Below are 24,072 nucleotides of genomic sequence, written 5' to 3'. Positions count from 1 at the left end.
TTTTTAATATTTAGGCCAAAAAGCAACCAGATACCAAAACTGCTGGCTGCAGCTTTTATAGTCTCTAAGATCAATGAGTATATGCAGGCATATACATATACTCAGATTGATTTGCCTAAATGTCTTCTGGCTGCAATTAATCCATCTATCGGCTGTTACACATCTTTCCGAGCCCACATTCGTTTCATAATTACAGGGTATAAACAGGCAGTTGGAAAAACAGCACAGTTAGTTAGTTGCATCCCTGGGGTAAGGCAACGGGTGGGAGGTTTATCGACTAGTTTTACGCCGTTAATTGCAATTGTTGTTGCTGTTGCATATTATGCGAGTGTCGAGTTTACGGAATGACAACGCAGTTATCATTAGGGAGCTGCAGCAACAATGTTTTTAACGCACGTAAGGATATGGTAATTTCGATAATTGCATGTCGAACATAAGGCTGAACACAGGTGAAGTTGTTTAGAGTGTTTCAACAAAAGCGTTTATCGAAATGACAAAGTTAAGCAAGAAACGTTTGAAGCAAAGTTTACTTGATATGTGTTCACTGGATTAATGTGAGCATAAAAAGTTTTATGTCTGTACGTTTAATCTTTCAATTAACCTGTTATTGAGTACCGATTAATCGATTATCGAAACTATTTGTCGATTACTGATTAAAAGATTATCGAAAGTACTTAGGAAGTGTTTAAAATAAGCATAAATAATCTTATGTTTATACGTTTAATATATCGATTTCATTATTATCGACTACCAGTTATCAAAACTATGTAGTATTATTGATTACCGATAAATTGGTCATCGAAACTACTTGGCTTGAGCTCAAAATGAACAGAAATAGTAGTATGTTTATACGTTTGATCTATCGATTTAATTGTTATTGATTAAAGATAACTTGCCTCTCGAAACTAGGACAAGTCAACAAGAAATCTGAACATAATCTCAAAAAGACCAATCGATAAACTATCTATAAATGTATTTGGTGTCCATAAACATACTTGACAAGTTAACGATAAATGCATTTAGGCATGGATACAATAGATTTAATGAAAAATATCATCACAAACTATTCCAATACAACTTACCGTTCTGAAATACTTAAAACAGTCTTAGAGATATCGATATGCTATCGATATGTTACATGTATAAATAGTTTTCATATAGATTAGTGTATATAAATTTAATTATGAGACATTTTTACACATGCGACTCCCATCAATTCTAAAATGGATAGATATCAAATTATCGATAGGCAATCGGTTTAGAATGTGTTATCGATTAAATGTTATAACTCGTGTAAATTTGTTTGTTGTGGAGTTAAGTTGACATAATTGTAACCGAAGCCATATTTGATTGGTGTGATATCGATTTACCTTTTATTGATATGCCACTTATCGATAACAGTTGTCGCGCTTGTCTGACAACAGATAGCTGAACGAGTTATTATGCAAACGGTGCAAAAATGAAACAAATAAATTAAATTGCCAGTGAAACAAGTGCCATGTATGCAACAATTCGGAATTCGTGTTCAACGGCCGATAACATCGCCGGGCATGGAAATTGTGAATGCGCTGAAGTTGTTCGATGGGCCATACTCGTTTTTCGTTTCGATTTCATATTTGTTAATATTTGCATTTGGTGCTCACCGTGCGCTGAAGCGTGCAATCACGCAATCACGCACCCACACACACGCACAATGAGCTGAAAACATTTAAACATTTATCTGAGCTCTTAACTGGCCAAGTGCCCGAACAGCCGTTGTTGTCCGTGTTGCAGTTGTTCACAGTGAATCGAATTCCCTGTGGCTACAGCTACCCACTCATCGCGTAGCCCTCCTCACAGAACTGTGTGTCGAGCATAGAATGCCACAACAAAGTGGTAAATGGGCATTTATTAGTCACCCGATGGGAGAGTCAAATGTAATTTCACGTTTTATTTCACTAATTATTTAAATAGGCCATTGTGAATACCCTGTTAAAGTGCTAGCGCTCCAAAGGTGTATGTGTATTGAATTTTAAGGCAACTTTCGATAAAAAGTATACAACTGCAATTTTGCAAATACATTCGATTGTTGAGGGTAGTCTAAGATTTACTTGCATACTGTGCCTCTTCTCTATCTCTTAATAGAAAGAGACAAATTATTTGTAATTGTTTTTCTATTATATTGTTTCCCAATTTGACTCGGCTTAGTCCGTTTGTATCCTAGTTGGGTCATTTAACATGCATGTTATCTTTTTATCCTCATTGCATTCTTTAAGCTAAAGAACTCATACATTTTTCTTAATTTTCAATATATTGCACCCTACATTATCAATCTATCTATATTAATCTTTTGTATTCCCTTCGGTTATGCCTTCCTCTTCTGTCGTCTACATTTATTTTTGATTAATTGGAAAACTTCTAGCTTGTAAATCTGCTTCCTATCTTTTGATATTATTGTATTTATTTTGTTTTACTCAATCAGATTGTTACTTTGCTTAGCTTCTTAACTTTTTATCCTGATTGCACATTATCAATTATCTTTAGTAATTTATGTTAAATTGCGATATTTTTCAACTTACGAAGCTTCTGCTTTATTTTTAGTTGCTTTTTGGGCATACTTCTCAGCTTTTTGCTTTTACTACAGTGTATTTTATGGCGTATCCCGATCATTCTATATTGTGCACAGCGTGTATCGTTGCCATTTTACGGCAATCTTTTAGCTCAATTGTAAACTTTATGTCGTTTTTAATCGCAGTTTCTGTTCAATTGTGCGTTTTATACCCTAAAAGAGGGTATCAGAAATGTCGCATGGGATTTGTAATGCGCCGTAGAAGGCCTCTTTGAACAAATTCTATGTGAATTTGTTAGCTGCTTGCTTCTAGACTCTGCATATATGCCAATCAATCGGATCGTTTGACTATATGATAAAGCTGTCATAAGAAATATAGGTCGAAAACTTTGGTTTAACAACAAATACATTTACCTTATATTTGTGACAGATTCTAGTGTGGATTAAATGACTAAATCAAAGTTATTTTTATGAAAGGGTATTTAATATTCGGCTTGTGCCATATGTGTATTTGCATAGTATTTACAATTTCCCCATGGTGCATTTGGTTTTCTCCTTTTTTTTTTTTTCTGTGATTTTGGCATTCGGAATTTAATCAATTTTTCGACCAGCGTTGTGGTGTCCAGGGGGGGGGGGGGGGAGTTGTGTGGCAAGGAGGCTTGCTATAAATTTATTTAGTCAAATATTTGCATTTGCACTTTAATTTGTTACAATTATTACGTGTTTTTTTTTCTTTTACTACAGCTTTTAGGCAAATATTTAACTCCGGAGCACCAAAAATTGCTGGCAAATTTTTAGCTTTGTGCGAATAAAGTGTGTGTGGCTGTGTGTGTGTTTGTGTGTGTGTGTGTGTGTGTGTGTGGGTGTCACGTGTGTGTGATACACATTTTGTGCTAATGAAGCTGTTTGATTGCTTTGGGTGTGTGTGGACTGTTTGTTCAACGTGTGCTACGCTTTTAAATTGTGAAGAATATGAACAACTTTCGAGACAAAGGAAATTTTTGCTATAAAAATTACAGAAATTATAAAAGAAAATTTATTTTATAACAATTAAGGCAAATGATAATTTCTATAAGAAATCGGCAAATATTTGCAAAAATATTTATGCTGCATTTGTTTGCAGCCAAAAAACAGTTTATACCCTAAGCATGGATAACTAAAAGTATATTAGCTTTGTGCTTATGTGTGTGGCAGTGAGAAGGAAGCTTTCCCGCCCGCATAAAGCATAAATATTCCTGATCAGCATCAATGGTCGCGATGATTGGGGTATATCTGTCTGTCGAGATATGGGAACCAGAGGCTTGAGATCTTGAACGCATATCCTCCTGTGGCTCCTGTGGCGCAATTTGAGTATGTTTCAAAACATCGATAACCTTTTCCACTTCCAAGAAATCGATAAAATTTGGTATCGAAATTCTGCTATTTTCTTTAAGTCACCAAACTTGGATAAAGTTTCTCTTAGACTATAAACAGTTCCAAAATTGATTGATTATTTAATATACCATATCATACAGGTGCTATAGGCATGATCGGTCAAAAATTAAGTTCTTGTAGGAACAACTATTTTCATTTTTAGACATTTTCTCCAAACATGGCAACTCGTTTCCCCAGGGTTTCCTACATATTATGAAAATTATTTCAGCAGCTAACTTTATCATATCATATAACTTTGAACTCTCGAAAAATGAATTTGTAAACATTTTCTCTTATTTGTGATATCTTCAGCAATTATGAGCTTTGCAATTCTCATCAGACAATCTGCATACTCGCATGCCAAGGGTATTTAATCTTCGGCGTGTTGCAGATAGTCGTTCTTAATGCTTTTGTTTTTGCGAGTCGTCTGTGTTTTCTTTTTGTAATACCCTGTACTCAGTTTTAAGCTGTCGAATAGACTCAACGCGCGCTGAAAATGCAACTGTGTATACAATTTTTGTCTCTTGTTTTTGCTATTGTCTTCGCAATTGCGCCTGAAAGCCTGCAACAACAACATCAACATCTCAGTGTCGCCCAGCAAAAAAAAAAAGATATCCAGAAATGGCTAAAATGTTCGCAAAGGCGGACAATGTCGAGAAAAATGGCCCAAACAAAGCTCGGGCAACGTCTCGTTATGGCAAACCCAAAAGCGCAATAAAAGCTGCTCAATTGCTGTCCCGTCTCGCTGTGCACCCCCCCCCCCCACCCCCTGCTTCGCTCAATGGCAATATGCAGTATCAACTTGAAAGCCAACTACTCCCTGGGGAGGGCTGAGGAGGGGCGGGGCGGGGCGGGGCGGATTGTCAACTGGCCTGAAACGGAAATGCGCTAATTATGCGGCGAGCGCATTACAAAAGCGAAACTCAGACCAAAAGCTGATCAAAAGTAAATATGCATTGGGCTTAAGTGTCGTTGCTGATCGACTAGCGGCTACCCTGTCGAATTCGTACTTGGATACTGTTTGGGCTCCAATTTTAAGGTAGCTCATTTAATGCACAGTAATTGCAGATGCCATTTTTTGTGAACGTTTTTAAGAACGCTTAACACAAGGAAAGCTTAACATATTAAGGTTTGAACCAGCAACCATTCTTTTGAGGTTAGAACCGGGCTGCAAATACGAAAGTAACTGTCGTTGGTTTGGTTATAAATATAATTTGAGGCTAACCTAAGCAAATGGGCTTATCGCTGAATAAATGGGTTTACACTTTATATAATGCTGTGTCCTGACTACGTTTACAGGGTATTCGCGCAGTCAGTGAACTGCCGCATTACGTTGGCAACAGCAACACATGCGCCCTCAAGCTAGAGAGCTGCAACTATAGTTCTCAATTATGTTATTTACCTGGCCAATATACCCCTTTGTCGTGACGGGCAATACAGGGTATTTGGGCCATTCAAATTGTTATTAAGATGTGTAGCGCAAAGGCAACAGCGCATCAGCAACAGGGGCGACATTGCCGCTATAAGGATTCAAATGGTTGGGTGGGATAGAGTGCCAGGATAGTTGGATAGTGGGCTGGTGAGGGGTTTTGGGGTTAGGGGTAAGGGGAAGGTTGTCTAACCGGAGTATAAGTGCGCTGGCATTGTGACAGTCCTTATTGTTGTTATTTAACGGCCGTGATTTTGTGCGGAGCGAAGAAAAATAAAAAGAATTTAGCAGACGAAAAAGTAAAAAGGAAAAGATGACAAGCCTGTGTGTGTGTGAGAGAGAGAGCAAGAGGGAGAGCGAGAAATAGGCAGGAAGAAAGAGGTAGATGCATATAGATTGATTAAGGAAAAGTATGGAAGTCAAAAAGAGAACGAGAAGATGGACAGGCAGAAAGAGAAAGCGAAGAGAGGCGAAGGCTACAGCTAAAGACAGAGAGAGAAGAGAGAGGGAGAGAGTGGAGAGACAGAAATAGAGGGAGAGAGAGAAATAGAGCCAGAGAGAGACAGAGAGGGGGATAGAGGAGATGCTACAGCTAAAGACAGAGTGAGAAAGAGAGAGAGAGAGAGATAGGCGAATACAAAATGATTGAGAGATAAAGAATGAGAGACTGCAAGGGATTGACAGAGCGAGCAAGAGAAAGCCAGGACAGCACAAAGAAGGCAAAAACTTCAGCACCGTTGACTGAACCCAAAATGAGGCAACATGCAAATGCCAATGGCTGCTGTTGTTGTGGTTGTTGCTGTTGTTGTTGTTGCTGTTGTTGCTGCCGTTGTTGCTGTTGTGCTTGCAGCGCATCCTGTTGGCTGCTCTCGACTGAAAAGCATCCAGAGATACAGCCACAGACATGGACCTGACATATTTCTGCATTTGTTTGCCATCCCCCCCCACAAAGCAAGCAAGGGGGGAGCCCTTTCCCCCCTAACCACCCCTTTCGCTCCTGTCGCCACTGCTTGTGTTATTAAATCCGCTCCGGGCTGTTGTTTGTTGTTGTTGTTGTTGTTGTTGTTGTTGTAATGCCGTGCGCTTAAAGAGCTTCACTGGCGCTTATCATTCAACGCAGCCACCGCCGTCACCGTCGACGTCGCTGCCGCAGTCGCAGTCGGCGTTAACGTCGCCGTCAGCTTCGTTTGTTTTCATATGCGAAAAATTGAAAAGTTTTTGCTGCTTTTTGGTCAACCGCACAAAAAATTGGCGAAACCGTGAGTGTGTGCCACGCCCACCCGCCCCAGTCAACCCCCCCCCCCCCCCCTCACCGCCGTGGCCCAAACAGTCCCCGTTTCCTCTGCCAACAACAACAACAATTGAAAAACAGCGGCGTAAAATTTTTGCAACTATTTTGTGGCAAGTTTATAACGAAATGCTGCAAATTGGTTTGGTCGGGGCTTTGCTTTTGGCTTTTTAGGGTCTAAGCAAACGGCCCCCGACAAAAGTCGAGCACAAATCGAGACCTGAAAAAATAAACAAACAACAAAATAACCCAACATTTGGTTATTTGAGTCGAGCCAGAAACGCACAGAGATTCAAGGCGAAATGTTGTGGGAAATGTACTTTATTTTTTTGTGGGAGCAAAGGGCTAAGGTGGCTTGTAAAGCGGCTTGTAAGGCAGCTTATGGCAGTCATTGCAGAGCATTACGGAACGCAGTTCTTGACTCCAGACTCTAGACGTATTTTCTTATTTACCTGCCAAGCTTAACAGTCACTTTGACATCTTGTTAAGCCCGCGTGGATTTGCACATGTATCCATTAGCTGATCTGCTTGTAAAAGTATGCCAAAGTTGCCACATTGCAGCACGTAGCAAAGCTGGCAACGCCAATAAAAAGAAGCCAAATTTCAAGCAACAGCTTGATATGAAAAACCACTAACCAAAAAACATATAGACCGGACATGCAGAGTAAAATAGGTGGTCTCCAAAAATTGGTTTGCATCTGGTCCAACGAGCGAGTAAGATATACATATGACATCTTTTGATCGCTCACACTACAGGAAACTCCTTTGGCTTACTCTCTTCCATATGATTTGTGCGATAGAACGGCATCGCTGTTTATTTTTATCTCGCTCGCACTTACTCTCAGTGCTCTCAATGCTCTCTTCATGTCTAGGTACCGTTTAAATGTTTGTGTGTGCATGTGGCCGCACAAGCAAAAATGCCCACAAATTCAATTTTTGTCAAAAGTCGGTGGCATTTCTTCCCTTTTGAGGGGACGAGTAATATGAAATCATGAAAGGGTTTGCCAAGTCGATGCGAAATTCTTTCATTTTAGCTCGGTATTGCTAGAAAGGGTACCTAAGCGTTGGCATGTGTGCATTTTAAAGTTTTTGGACTTGCTATTCACGCATACTTGCGTATTTTGTATATGAATAGAAGCATTTATGCGCATGTGTGCCTGTTGGTCCCTGCCTGCCTGTCCGATCCAAATTTGACAATATTTTGTGATTTCTGAATTTCGAGCTCTGCGCACACACACACACAGACACAAATGTGTGTGAATGGGCAGATCATGGGCGCAAAAGAAAATATCATTTTTGGCCCGCGGTTGTCGCGCACCCTTCTTTTTATGATTTTGGGGTTGAATCGATGAAAAAATGTTGACCCCTGCAGCAGCCCGTTGGGTGGAAAGGGTAAAATTTTGCCAAGCACCTGTACCTGCATATTTAGGTCAAGTGACTGATCACTTAACTAGTTTTAGGAAAATTGTGTAAAAAATAAAATCTTTAAAATATTCAAATATACCAAATACAAAATAGGAGCAATTACATACATATATATTTATAGTATTCATAATTTTATTGTCTTTAAATATTTAGCTTTTTCATATATGAATTGGATCTGCAGGTATTGAGGGGTCAACATTTTTTCATCGATTCAACCCCAAAATTATAAAAAGAAGGGTGCGCGACAACCGCGGGCCAAAAATGATATTTTCTTTTGCGCCCATGATCTGCCCATTCACACACATTTGTGTCTGTGTGTGTGTGTGCGCAGAGCTCGAAATTCAGAAATCACAAAATATTGTCAAATTTGGATCGGACAGGCAGGCAGGGACCAACAGGCACACATGCGCATAAATGCTTCTATTCATATACAAAATACGCAAGTATGCGTGAATAGCAAGTCCAAAAACTTTAAAATGCACACATGCCAACGCTTAGGTACCCTTTCTAGCAATACCGAGCTAAAATGAAAGAATTTCGCATCGACTTGGCAAACCCTTTCATGATTTCATATTACTCGTCCCCTCAAAAGGGAAGAAATGCCACCGACTTTTGACAAAAATTGAATTTGTGGGCATTTTTGCTTGTGCGGCCACATGCACACACAAACATTTAAACGGTACCTAGACATGAAGAGAGCATTGAGAGCACTGAGAGTAAGTGCGAGCGAGATAAAAATAAACAGCGATGCCGTTCTATCGCACAAATCATATGGAAGAGAGTAAGCCAAAGGAGTTTCCTGTAGTGTGAGCGATCAAAAGATGTCATATGTATATCTTACTCGCTCGTTGGACCAGATGCAAACCAATTTTTGGAGACCACCTATTTTACTCTGCATGTCCGGTCTATATGTTTTTTGGTTAGTGGAAAAACACAATTTATGACTAGCGCTGCCAGCTCGTTCTATTTTATTTTATTTTATTTTATTTTATTTTATTTTATTTTATTGAGCAAAGCACAACAAAGTGGCAGCAAAATATATTTATTTGACTATAACTGTCAATTAATTGACGACTGACAAAAAGCTGGAAATTTTTATGAGCATGGCGTTGCCACACTTGCTTAAAAATATATTAATTTGTCAACTTCATGTCAGTTAGCGTTGACTTTGACGGTAACATATACGCAACTAGGCCTCAAAATTAGTGCGCTGCATTCAGGCAAAAACTTTAATTTGTATACCCTGTACAATTTATTTGTGCAAAGGTGTGTAACAGGCAGAAGGAAGCATCTCCGACCCCATAAAGCATAAATATTCTTGGTCAGCATCTATAGCCGAGTCCATCTAGTTATGTCCGTTGGTCTGTCCGTGTGTATCTGTCCGCAATGATCTCAGAATCCATAATATCTTGATCAAAATTCATGTGAAAATGGTACCCCCGAAAATCCTATATAGACATAGGTCAAAATTTCCCACTCCCATAACCCGGCCAAATCTCATCCGATTTTCACCAGGTTTTTCTTTTTGTTCGTGGCTTGGCCTCTAGATAAATTTGGCATCTAAATCTGACAACATTATTCTTGGTCAAAATTCATGCGAAAATGGTACCTTCAAATATCTATATAGACATAGGTCAAAATTTCCCACCCCCATAACCCGGCCAAATCTCATCCGATTCTCACGAGGTTTGGCTTTTTGTTCATGGTTTGGCCTCTAGATCAAATTGCCATCTAAATCTGCCAACATTGAAACCGATTTGTTTCTAACTCATTTCTAAAGATCTTTGAGAGAATTCATTTAATACGTACCAAGGGAATTCCGGGGTGTATATATATATATATATATATATATATAGGGGGGGTCGAGGGGGTCGACTCCTAATTAGTTCATGATAAAAGGCCAGTTATTAGGGACGAAGACAAGCATCGCACGCAATAAAATAAAGTTATTATTGCTTTGTTCATTTGCAAAAAAATAATAGTTTTTTATTTTGTGTTTAAAAAATTGCGCCATTTCTCGGTCAAATATTGTGCAAATTGTTGTGAAATTTAATACCAGGAGTTACCCAAGCAATTTTGCGTGTTGCCAACTTCAACGTAAGATACAGCAAAAATAAAAAAAAAGGAAAAAACATCGAAGGAAGCAGAAAAAAACGTTGGCCGCACGCATGCAAATTGAAATAGTTGCGCAAACTTGGGTCAGGCTTCAAATAACCTTTTGTGGGTGGCTGGGCGGTTCGAGGGGCTAGGCAGATGGGAGGAGGTGGCAAGTGCAAAAGGGCGAGCGCTTAAGCTCTTGGCAATTATGAGCTGAACTCCGAAAGTGAACGAGCTGCTGTTGTTGTTGCGCCTTGGATGTATATAGTTCATTAATATATCAAGGTTTTAATCTCCGTCTGGCAGCCGCCATCATCCGATGCTAAACAAGCGTAAAACGCTTTTTACCGGAAACTTATAAACGCAACGCGCTAATTATTTTTCGCGTGGCATGTAAAGGCCATGGCTTCCAAATCCCGCCCAGCTTTCTGCTCCCCCCCCCCACCCCATTTCTCCCGCTCCCCCCGTCCGTTGACGCTTCCAGCTTCGTCGTTGGCTGCGGCTTAGCGTATTAAATTTCTGTGCGCGTTGCAAGCTGTGAACCAGTTGCAAAGTTTTCCTTACACTTTGTGGCAGCGCATTTGGGTGCTGGCGGGAGGGGGGTTGGGGTTTTTGGGTGTGCAGGGACTACGACTAGATTAGGGAGCGGGTGGCGCGTGCTGTGGCGCATATTAGCGCCAGGACATACATTTCATTTTCGCTTAACAGCGAGCGTTTCTTTTTAATTTCTTCAGGCAAACAACACTGCAGTTCGAGACTTGAGAGACTGCCCGCGCACAGTGGGCCGGCATGATTCAGTTTTAGTCCAAAAATGTAGCAAGTAATATGTAAAAGTAAAGTAGCTAACACAAGCATGGCAAGGAAATTGCCTAAAAATGTTGCTCTTAACTAAATTGAAAGCTGAGGAAACCACGAAAAAATATATTTTAATAAATTACAACTTTCATAAATTATATAACTTTAATAATACTATAAATTATATTAATTCAAACATATTTTAAATTTACATAAAATTTTAATTAAAATTAATTTGATGACAATTTTGAAGCTTTTTGTTTTTGCCTTAAAAATGTTATTACTAACAAATTCAAAAAAAAATATTATTAATTATTATAAAAACTAAACTAAAAAAAAGTTTAATAAATTATTATTAATTAATTAATATAATTAATGGTTTTTTTGTATATATCTTGTGTAACTTTTTTTAAAAAAGTATGTCTTGTGTTTTGAAGTGTAAAATCTGGCAAATTTCTGTGATTATCGTGCTGGAATTAGTTTTATATTTATTTATTTTCTATCTTACTTTTTTTTATTTATTTATTTATTTTTATTTTAATTTGTTTTCGTATCTTCGTTATTTTATTATTCATTTATTTTCTACCTTTATTTATTTATAATATTTTTATTTATTTTCTAACTTTATTTATTAACATATTTATTTTCTATCCTTATCCTTTCATACAAGCGCATTTTTTTTTAACGCTTGGCCAGCCCACTGTGCACAGGCGTCCGCGTCCGCGTCGGCGTCGGCGTCAGCGTCGGCGATGCTGCCATTTCCTTTTCCGTTTCCGCCCGCACGTACGTGGCGGGCACTTTGGGCCTAACAACTACTTGCTACTTGGATAGACACGGCGAGAGTTTTGGCATGCCGCACACACACACACACACACACACCTAGTGTGGTGTTTACATTGTTGTTGTCATTTTCTAGTTGCCAGCCCGTTTTGGCTTGGCTTGGCTTGAAGCTGGCGCTTATTGTAGTTAAGTTTTATGCCGCCATTTTCTTCCGCTTTGCGTGCTGCACGTATTGCGCTCATCTACCGCCCCTCCCCCCTCCCGCCGGTCCACATCTAGCTGTCTATTCCGCTCTCTATATGCGGCTTTTAGGCGCTGTCTTCTTCTTCGTTGCTGTTGTGGATGCGTCCTCTCGGCGCCTTTGCACCTAATTCCATTTTCACTTTCTTTGATGATGCTCAATTTTTTGCATCATTAATCTTAAGCGATTTTCAGCTTTGACGCTGACACACAGCAACTCAACTGGCTCAATCTCTTTCCCACTCTCTCTCTCTCTCGCTCTCTCTCTCTCTCTGTCTCTTGCGCCCACTCTCCGTCTACTTGCCACTCCCCCTTTCTCTTTTAGATTCACTCTTCCTTTCAAGCGCGCGTTGAGGCATTAAGATATGAGTTTCAGTCATGAAATCTATAATTTTTTGTGTGCAGATATTTATTATATTTAAAATCTATTTTGAATAGACCATTAACCTGGAATTACTCGTGTCTGTACTAATCGCCCCTAAGAGATCTTTGCTTATTTATCTGTTAACAAAACATGACATACCTGCATTCTGTTATTTTTATTATTCTTATGTAGTTATTAACTTAAGTTGGATATTAAGCTTTTATTTTAAAGAAATTCCTTCATATTCTGTTAACTCAACGGAATATGAAAGTAACTGCTTGTTCTGTTGAAGTAAACAGCAGCTGAATGTTAGGTAACATTTCAATTCAGATATGTTAGCACAAAGAGCAGCTAAATGTTAATTAGGGATAGCTGATTGTCAACTAACATATTACTGTTAACCGCTCTATGTTAACCTTACACTCAATGCACAAAAATAACAGTAAGAGTTGCCACATTCTGTCAAGTGACACTCCAGCAATGTTAACAGAAACCTTGGAAGAATATAACTTAACATTTAACTGTTATTTAAGCAAATAGTCTTATGATTGCGTTACCCACAATATGAACATAGCTGACATTGTAGTCACTAGCAGAATTGTTTGTCTAAATTTAAAAAAGTTACAATTTCCAGTACACACTTTTATTGCTGAGTAAGCAGTCAAGCTAACATTTGTAAATCAAGTTAATCGCTGTTATGTGATTAACATTAAAATGGAATTATTAGTTATGAAACATAGCTTTTAAGCTGACGCTGTTATGTGTTACATTCTGTAAAGCTACCCGCTCATGTTACTACGAGCTGTCAATTCTGTAAACTCTTTAAGCCCGCCACAGAGCATAGGGACTTAGCATTGACTTTAACAGCGACACTTTTAAACTTAACGCTAATATGAGCTTATGCATATATATATATATATATATATATTTATGCATATATGCCGGGCTGGTGGCAACCCTAACAATTTTCCGCTCGATTTGCTGCTCAGTTTTTGTCAGCTTACAGCGCTGTCGCTGACTTTTCATAGTTTGCACAACAAAACAATTTCGGTTTTTCCCAAAAGGCGGGTGAAGGGACTGGGGGTCGTGGGGGAGCTAAACGGAACTGAGCCAAACCAAATGAAACAAAACGAAACGAAATAAAATGAAACGCAATGTTAGCAGAGCCTCTGCTCCGTCCCTGGACGGGGCCATGGGTTCGTTCGTAGCGCCAGCGTTTTGTAGATTTTAAGAGCCATAAATTTTAAGTGTCAATATATAAAAACCGCATATGTGCGGCCAGCGGCGGCAACGAGTCGAAATTCATAAATTTGCCATGGGACGAAATGGTTAAATAAAATGCAGCAGCTTTCGTTGTGGCCCAAACGCACACGCCCACACACGCATGGGTTATATATATGAAAGGAGTTTTGCTTTATAGTTTTTTGGCTGCGTATGTGTGTGTGTGTGTGTGTGTGTGTTCCATGTCCGTTGCATGTCGCCGCAGGGCATTTGGCTGGGTCCAAGCTATGCTATGCCACATGGCGCTCCCGATTCGGTGTGGATTTTATTTTATTGCAAGAAAAAGAGTAAAACACTTAAAAATATGACGGCAGCATGTGCTCGACTTGTGGATACCCTGTGAAATGATGCTAACAAGGCGCAAAACGATTAAAGACGCATTCAAGCATAAAAATGAACTTTAAAACACTTTTAACTTTCATTTTACAGGGAATCTTTTTTCAATCATTCTTTATTATAATAAAGCACAGCAAGCTGACGAAAAGATATCCTGCAAATGAAACTATAATAAGGGTCTGACCTGTTAAGAATAGTCAGCTGGGATTGCTCGACCTAGCGGATACCCTGTATTTCTATTAGGGAAGAAAGTCATAATATAAGTAAAGTAAACTGTGATATAAGAACCTCTTCGATAAAAATATGTGACAAATATACTTAGCTCTTTAACACTCTTCGATAAGCTCAACAAATAGGAATTGGATATCGATATTTATCGATTTCGATGCAAATATATCCATATTAAATATCTCTTCTACATATACATATACATATATACATACATATACTGTTTGTGCTCATAAGTAGTGTCTTTTGCCTGAACTATACCCATTTGCAAAAACTGACAATAATATACCCTGTAAAATTATTTAAAGTTAAATATCTCAGTGCCTTAGCCGACTTCATAATACCCTAGTTAGCAACTTTAACATAAACAGGGTATAGCTAAGACGAAGCCAAGTTGTTATAAGAAATACCAAAAAATAAATACTGCTGAAAGTAAAACAGATGACAACGGACAGAACAAGAAGAAAATAGACGCTGGAGTCCAAAAGCCAGTGGAAGCTGGTCAGCTGGTGGGCTAGCCTGTCAGCTGGCCAGACAGAAGGCAATCAAGAAAGCGTTGAGTCAGTGCAATGTCTGTCAAGCCTTGGCCAAATATCCCTTGCATTCTCTACAAACATATTTTTCGGTGCAATAAAATTTCGTCGAACTCCGAGAGTCCGCTATAAAAAATATAAAAAAAAAAGCAAAAGCAATCGACAATCGACAATCGCCAATGAAATCAAACACAAGCAATTTTCTAACAAAGTGGTTTATGGAATCACGTGTCCATGTGAATGGGGGCTTCGGTTATCGTTGGGTGGGCGTTTTTTTTTTTTTGCCTATGTGTGTGTGTGTGTGTGTGCGTGTGTGCGTGTGTGCGGGCACCGCAGGCGCCGAATGTGCATCTAAAATAGCTAAAAATGTTTGCTTTCAGCCATTTGAAAGATATTTTCAATATGATTCTTTAATTAGAACATATAATCGATATATGCAACGCCAGCTGCAATAACTTTCGTTTCATTCCAATTGACATTCCACATAGAACCACAATGCCATCGGCTTTTAACAGCCATGTACATGTGTACTAAGTTAAATTTGTTACCAGCTTGTCTGCAAAGCCATATAAGTAATGTTTCCTACGCGAGCCTAATGCTTTTTAACATAGCTCTGAAATATATGTTGCCTTGTGGTTTTAATTAACAGCCAATTAACAAGGCAACGAGCTTCATAACAGTTTATAAAAATAACCTGTAAATGTTATTATCTTTATCACAGTGTTACTTAAAACCACCTACATATATGTTAAACAGTGACTTTTTTTTATTAACAGTTGACTAACATAGCACACTAAAAGCTTGCCATTTTTTAACAGCTGTTATGTCTGTTAGTGCATAAAATGTTTTTGGCTTTGCATATACACTTCTCACCCTTTTACACCGTGCCTCCCTCTGCGCTTCTCAAACTCAAGCGTCATCGTCATCAATGCGACTGCCAAGCAACTTGCAAATTCGCCGCATTTTTGTGGGTTGGCACAAAGTTTTCCAAATTAAATGGCTTTGGCTTTGGCACCGGGCACAAAAAGATGGCCAACAAGAAAGTTGGCTCTAATTAAATATAACTTAAAGTCTATCAAAACCAAATTAAGCACTAAGCGCCACAAATTGAGGGCCTGAAAAAACAGCAAGAAAACACAAAGGAAGAAGAAGGCAATGCCTTTTTTTTATTATTTTGCCTGCTGATTTCATTTGGCTAATCAGCTTATTGAACTCTGGGTTGATGCAGAGAGCAGACCGAACAGAGAAATGAAGATGAAGTCAAGTGGAATTGACATTGAGATTTCGGTCTTTAAGCAGTTGCAGCTACAAAATCGCAAACCCAAATTCAATTTGTCGAGCACTGCGAACAAAAACTGGGCACAAAGCAGCCCGAAATGCGGAGTGGAGTGTGGCGAGAGCCGTAAAGGTGACCAGGTTGCAGCCGTATCACCAGCTTAATTAATTACAAAAGGAGTTTATTAAATCGCAAACAAACTTGGCCGCGCAGGGCTACAAACGACTGCTTTAAGCGACTGCAATTAATATTCAGTTGGAGTAATTTATTACAAAATGTGTTTCTGATTTGCCAAGAGCCCAGCTAAATGCGTGCTAATCAAACCGTACTTCAACGTTCAATCAGCTTTAGTCAATCTATTTTCTTCCACTTATATATTTATAAGCCTTTCTAGCAACACTTTCATCTGCTTCAATCAAGGTACAAGGATTAACTTTTTTACCAAACAAAATTTTAAAAAATAGCTAGTTCAATACTTTTAAGCTAAATACCCTAATTGGTTACATCAATCTCAGTCTCATCAGTCTTCAATCATTTTTATTCGGCTTCATCTTCAGCTGTGTCAATCAACACTTGTTAATATCAATATACTTGTGTATACACATCAAAGTCTATTGACATTCCAGCTTCAATCAACTTCAGTCTGCTGTTGGAAAACTCATTAGAAACTTCAATCAGCTTCAATCAATTTTCAATCATATATTTAAAAAAAAATGATGATCATATTTGAATTTAAATTCAAGCCAAGTTCTTGAAAGGTAACTGAGCATTTCTCGCAGCTCATATAATAAGCTGCAAACGCTTTTAACTCTGCTTCAATCAAATATTTATATACTTTAGAACACCTACCTGGGTTGGTTGTGTGGCCAGTAAATCGATGGGTTGCTCCGGTAACGCCTGTTCCGCTGTGGGCAACACTAATTGCTGCTGCTGCTGTTGTTGTTGTTGTTGCTGTTGTTGTTGTTGCTGGAACTGCTGCTGAAAGTGTTGCTGCTGCTGATATTCATATTGCTGCTGCATTTGATATTGCAATTGCTGATATTTCAGTTGCTGCTGCTGCCCGCCAGAGGTCACCTGATGCTGCTGCTGCTGCTGCTGATGTTGCTGCTGTTGTTGCTGCGGCTGCAGCTGGGCCTGCACCAACAGCAGCTCGAGTTGACAGCAACAATAAAAGGCGATTGCCAGCAATTGAAATGTGTTGGCAACACTGCGTGCTCTGGCCCTGCGTCGAGTTGCTCTTGCTGCCGCCACTGCTGCTGCTGCTGCTGCAGCTCCTGTTGTTGCCGCCGACAACAACGACATGTTGCCGCCGTAAGTGTGTCCGTGAGCTCGTTGTAACTGCCAAAGTATGCAACAATTTGGCTCTTTGCAAGTTGCTGCCTCTTGTGGTTGTTTTTGTTGCTGCTATGTTATTCTTGGCCGTTCAGTTGCTGCTGTGCTGCAACTTTATTCGCAAATTGTCTGCAAGGAAAAAAAAAAAAAGGAAGCAGTAGAAACAGTTGCAAAAGTCACTTGAAGTTGAAGTTACAGCTGAAGTTGTTGTCAATTTCAAGTGGATTGTCGCAAGAAAAAAAGAAAACACATTTCCAGCAATCTGTGAGCTATGTGGAACGAGCCTGAAGGATAACAACAACAACTACAGCTTCATGTATAGACGTTATATCAATGTGACGTTTACAGAATGAAGCTAAGAAAAGATGCAATTATGTTGCTAGGCTAGCAGCCAGTTGAATATGAGAGCAATTGAATGTTGGGTTTTGTTAAAGTGGGAGTCAACATTTCAATTTTATGTCGAGTGCCACGTTAACAGTCCGACATTAACATAGAGAGTAACAGGTCTTTATGCTATGCAAGATTAAAGCTAACAAGACTTCTTAAATATCTAGAATATTCCATTTTCAATCGTTTACTTATGTACGCTGTTAAGTTATGTTGATGTGACGTTAACAGCGATGATAGAGGTGTGCGAGTTCCTTCTAAAATTAAAGCCGCTGAGAAAGCTTGCAAAAACTATTCGTTAATTTACTTCGATTCGTTTTTGGTACAAATATGTTGTATATTCAATCGGTTACCCTACTGTAACGTTAACAGTGATAATAACAGACAAAATTAAAGTTTTTATGAAAAATCTGAGAAATTGGAAAAATATTGAAAAAATAGAATGTTCACCTTAAAAACAATCAGAACAGAAATTAAAGTAACTTTGGTAATAACATGTTTAACAGAATAGTAAAAACATGTTCGACAAAAGTCTCAAATTTTGGATTTTGGTGTTATTTGTGGGGTAAATATGTTGTATATTAAATAAGTTTTGCCACTGTTACGTTAACAGTGATAATAACAGGAGTAATACCGTTTTCATAGACTCATAGACTCTTATTTTTATTACATACTTAAGAACAATCATAAAGCAAACTAATTATATAAATTAATTGTATTTGAAGTAAGCGTTAAAGTGACGATGTTAATAACATGTTTTTATAACCGAATAGTAAAAACAATTTAAGCAAAAGTCTCGAATTTGAAACTAAGGCTTGACTAAAGTTACATTAAATGCTCCTGTGGATGGGTTTTTCAATTAGAAAGTTTGTAGTGGTAGTCGACGGCACGTTTTCTGCAGTCAAGGAAATCCAAGCTGGAGTCCCCCAGGGCAGTGTCCTTGCTCCGTGGCTCTACACTGTTTATACAGCCGACATGCCGACGGTGGACCCGACGACACTGGAGAATCCGGATAGCTTCAACCTCGCCACGTTCGCCGACGATACAGCAATCCTCTCAAAAGCCAGCTGTGTTTACCAAGCCACTGACCAACTACAAGAATACCTGCACGAGTTTGAGACGTGGGCATCAAAGTGGCGAATTGCCATCAACAGGCAAAAATCGATATGCTGCACATTCGCGATCCGGAGAGATACCTCGCCAGGAGTATTCCTCCAAGGCGAACTTCTTGAGCATAAAGACGGCCATCGCTACCTGGGAGTCTACCTTGATCGCAGGCTCACTTGGAGCAAACACATCGCAACAACATGCCACAGCGTACGTCAAAAACTAAAAAGTATGGCTTGGCTCCTTAAGGCAAGCAGCAAGCTTTCTCTGAGCAATAAGGTGCTGCTTTATAAAACCCTCCTGGCACCAGTCTGGCGCTATGCAAGCCAAATTTTCGGCACGGCAGCAAAATCCCACTTGAGGAAAATAAGTGTCTTCCAAGCGAAGGTACTCAGACTGAGTGCTGGGGCTCCCTGGTACATCCGCAACCGGGCCCTAGCAAGAGACCTAAAGGTCCCCTTGGTGGGCGACCTCTTACGTCAGCAGTCCACCAGCTACATGGCCCGTCTTTCTGCCCACCCCAATATATTGGCTAGAAGACTTTTCAGAAGAAAGCGACGGAGACTTCGCAGAATCCACCCCATCGACCTCCCAAACCGGGTAATCATTTGAAAAAAAATAAATAAAAATAATAACAATCATACTAAAATATAATGAATATTGAATAATTATAAAACTTAATAGGTAATATTAAGTATGTCTATCCCATTATAGTCAAGCTAGGTTAAGATGCTCATGTATAGTATCAATAAATTAGCTAATAAACAGAGAAAAAAAAAAAAAAAAAAAGGGTTTTTCAATTGAATTTACTGAAACTGAATGATTTAAATCTATGCTTAATTATATCTGTTAAAGTGACGTTAACAGCTGTGACAATATGTTAAGCGTACAGACTAATAACATAATTCGTATCTGAATGAAAACTTTTCTGTGGCGGGTTAAAAGACAGGGTATGATGAGCTCAGCTGGTTGGCTTTAGAAATTAACAACATTTTCTCCAACAATTTAAGCAGTCCACACTTTGCCACCCCCCCAAGTCAGCGCAAGTACTTAAGAGGTTTTCTTTCGAAGCGAATACGCATAAGTCGTATAAAATGCTGAAGAATTCGTTAATTTCAATGTTTCATTTGCGCAATTATCGTGCAATTAAAGCGGCAACTCAGAAGACGCACAAATGCCAACAATTAAGGTGGGTTGAGGGGGGAAGGGGGGGGGGGGCTTGGTGCAGGTGGTTGAGGTGGCAAAAGAAAGGCGAAACTCGAAGTAATGGAAACTGCGAGTCGGAGGAACATAATGAGCAAAGATTTTCGCTGGCCAAACTGAGAGCACAAAAGTAAGAGCAAATATTAAAAAAATAAAAGAAAATCATTTATATTTGTGTATACAATTTCAATAATGAATGTACAAGAAAATGCCAGAAAACGGAGGAACATAAGAAGAGAAACACAAAAAAAAAAAAAAAAAACAAGGAAAACGAACAGCGATTTTCACTTGGCAAAATCAATTTCACTTTTCAATTAAACGCGATGAGGAAAAACCAAAGCAAAAGCTCGCAAAAACAAAATCTCAAAATTGACCAAAGATAATAAATTTCATGATGTGCTTCGTAACGATGCTCACGATGATGATGATCATAATGATGGTGCGATGTTTGTTTGCTGCTGTTAATGTGCACTTTACAGCACTGGCACAGTGCTGTTGTTGGAAAGGGGGGGGGGGGGGGGGGTTTGTCTGGCGCATTGCATGCACAGCTTTCGGGGTGTGGCACAAGCAGCGAAATGAAAATAATATGCAATAAAAATGTCTGCGAAAATTGCGCTTTGATGTTGCTGCTGCAACAGACGCCGACGCCGACGCTGACGCTGACGGCGACGCCGACGCCGCGAATCAGTGGAACGTGCAACACGCGGCACAGCTAGGCAAATTTGAGCAGCCGAGGCGTGCGAGGCACTGGCAACTGCAATTAAAAAACAACTTCGGCGAATTTTACAGCGCTTCTAAAGCAACAATAAAAACACAAAATTTTTAGTTGCGATCATTTTCAATGCGGCTCGTGCGCTTCCCTCTTCCCTGCCCTTGCCACACAAGCGACCCTTGCTGCAAATACCCTCACTGCCGCCTCTCACTGCAATTCGTGAGGCATAGCGTACATTATAGTTGGAGCTATTCGCGAGCTGAGAGTAGTCGATTAGCTGATACCCTGGAAGCATCAAAGACCTGCGCATGGATATTTGAAATTAAGTTCCATGGCTAGATCGAGTGAAGCACCAAACGTTGGATAACAATTTTTCGCCCACTCGTTGCAACAGTTGCTCAGTCTTTTTAATTAAAGAGCTTGCAAAATCAGCCTGAAATAGAGAGATATACTTTCGTTTCAATAACCTTTGACTCTCCATATTCCACACAGATGGGGTAGAAATCCCGATGAGAAGATGAAGATTACAGATTTCCGTGAATTTTCCACATTTGCGGGTGAAACTATACTTAAATCAAATAACGCAATTTTAGCTTCCTAGCTCTTACGGCTTGGGCTGTGTGTTCATCTCCAGTCAGTCAGTCAATCAGTGAATCAGTCAGTCAATCTGTGAATCAGGTAGCCAATCAGTCCATTAAAGAATCAGGAGGTCAATTAATGAATCAGTAAGTCAATTCAATCAATCAGTCATTCAGTCATTAAGTCATTAAGTCAATAAGTTAGCTAGTCCCTCGGCCTATCAGGCAATCATTATGTCAGTCAATCAGTCAGTCAATTTATAAAGCAGTCAGTCAGTTGTAAAGATATCAGTCATTCAATCAATCAATCAGTCAGTCTGTCGATCAGTCAGTTTGTCAATCAGTGAATCAGAAAGTCAACCAATCAGTCAGTCAATCAGTCAACCAATCAGTCAGTCAATCAATCAATCAGTCAGTTGATCAGTTAGTCAAGCTCATCAGGTTTGGCAAGGTAGCAGATTGAATCATATAAGTCTTCTACACAGTTTCCCTTGCATATCCAAATATTTGCTTGCAGAGTATAATATAGGAAACATTAAAAGAAACTTTGCACTGGCAATGGAAGAACAAAAATATATATCTGCATATAAATATACCCAGGCATTTGTAGAATTTATTTGCATGTTGCAACCACAAGAAGAGCCCAAATGGGCTATGTCGACGAGTAAATACCCTTACGGAACAATTTGTGTGGAATATAACACAATTCCATGATATTAAATATCCTTTGCATAGATTTCATATCCTTTGATTTATTATGGCAAGCCAACACATATGCAAATGTGCATATATTTGCAAATAAATAAATGAATATAGACATGTACGATCCGATGTGTTGTAAGCTTCTTATAGAAGCGATAGAGAGAGCATTTTATTGCATATTCCAGTTGAGCTCCTCACTTTATGAGGCACTTTTAATACCCTCTATGGAGGGCATTAAAAATTATATGAAAATCACGGTGCTCGCAACTTTCTGAATTGTGTTAACAATATTTCAGTTGCTGTTGTTCTTGTGAATGTTGTTGTTGTTGTTGTTGTTGTTGTTGTTGTTGTTGTTGTTATTGTTGCTGCTGTTGTTGTCCTCGTTGTTGCTGTTGTTGTTGTTGTTGATAAGGATGCACTGGCTGTGACTGGGCATTGATGCTGCCGCCGCTGCTACGCTTGTTTGGTGTCAATGATAGCGTGAATGATACTTTGTGTACACACACACACACACACACACACACACACACACAGAGGCTCATACAGACACTGCCATAACGCTTTTGGCATCCTTTGCATAGGTGGGACGCCAGTTTCCGGCATACGCTGACAAATACGGTAAAAAAGGAAACAAACACATGCATAATATACATGTACACACACACACACACACACACACACAGACAAGTGAGTGCGTGTGTGTTTGTGCCGCCTTTAAAGCTGATGTGCACTGTGTTGAAAGCGGGCGCGCGATACACATTGGCAACTGTGAGGTGTAAAATGTGAGATTCGTTCAGGCATCGGGCATCTGCTATGGAGGTAGTATATATAATCCCAAAGTCCGGACAGGCGTCAGGCATTGCGCTGGCAATCACAGCAAATCATTGCATTCACATGGGACCCATAATGTAATCCTCGTATGGTCATAAATCGCTTCAACTCAGACTTAAAACTGTACAAAGGCAAATGAAGAGCACCTAAATTAAAAATCAAGGAGGTTTAATGGCTGCTCATTAACAAAAAAGAAACAATTAAAAGACTTAACTAGAGACATACTTGAAGCAGATCTGACTGACTGACTGAGTCGCGATCCAGCTCATGTGATTTAAACACACATTTAACGACGGGTTCTTGATTGGCTGAAAATATTAACTTTTTTAAGATCTATGAGAAAAATGCATTTGAGACGTGCTTTTCGCTATGAAAAGCATGAAAAACTCCTAAGTGATGCTTTTTTGTCGTCCGATCTACTTTAACCCCATATATTTCTACGGGCGGAAAGGGGGTGAAAAATGTATATTTAAAGCTTAAAAATAAATACTTGGCCGGGCAAGGCCGAGAAATAGTCGAGTTGTATTTAAACTAATACCAAACGTAAATAAAATCTACTTCACATTTCTCATTCGCTGCGCAGCAAATATAAATAAAGATATAATGCTCTTCTATGCGATTCTCATGAATTTACGTAAGGCTAACAGGATTTCATTAACAATTAGAGTTGGCAGTTAAATACATTTTACCTCTGCTCCAAATCTCACTCCGATCTACGATGCTGTGCCCTATTTCTCTCTCTCTCTCTCTCACTCTCACTCTCTCTCTCTCTCTCTCTATCTCTCACTCTCTGTCCTTTTTTCTTCTTTTGTCCCTTTCATTTTATTTCTCTTTCTTTGTGCAACTCTTACTCTAACTGCTCTTCTCTTTTGTGCTTTCAGTGATATGTATAAATAAAATTCTGACTACCTTCGCTGATATAAATCGTGAGCTCTGGGGTAAGTACACATATCTATTTCGTTTTATGTATAATGAATACTTGTAAGGATAGTTCAGATCAGGCCTAGCTTATTTGCTACTTATTATTATTATTATTATTTTCATATTTGCCTCATCATATTTTACCAAGATTTCCATCTTCAAACTATTTTTGTATGTCGAGTTACCTCAAGAAATAAAAGTGCCTAAATTGTAACTTGAAAATTTTCATTCCTCCAAATTTATTATTGCTTTTAAATTCGATACAT

The 24,072-nt window shown here is 39.1% G+C and overlaps 1 protein-coding gene across 1 annotated transcript in view; it reads right to left on the bottom strand.

Annotated features, from left to right (window-relative positions):
• The window catches only part of LOC135426889 (mediator of RNA polymerase II transcription subunit 15-like), a 35,099-nt gene extending 17,764 nt beyond the window's left edge, over positions 1-17,335 (bottom strand). Inside the window, exon 1 of the mRNA XM_064680216.1 lies at positions 16,883-17,335. Within this exon, the coding sequence (XP_064536286.1) occupies positions 16,883-17,335 (453 nt within the window). The remainder of the gene's footprint in view (positions 1-16,882) is intronic.
• Positions 17,336-24,072: the final 6,737 nt, after the last annotated feature.

The sequence above is a fragment of the Drosophila montana genome, unplaced genomic scaffold (assembly GCF_035044405.1).
Source record: "Drosophila montana isolate Dmon_TW-CO22-7 unplaced genomic scaffold, ASM3504440v1 contig_2106_1, whole genome shotgun sequence".
In the NCBI taxonomy this organism is placed as follows: Eukaryota; Metazoa; Arthropoda; class Insecta; order Diptera; family Drosophilidae; genus Drosophila; species Drosophila montana.
Note: the sequence above shows the minus strand (reverse complement) of the source record. Positions and strands in the feature narration are given on the sequence as shown.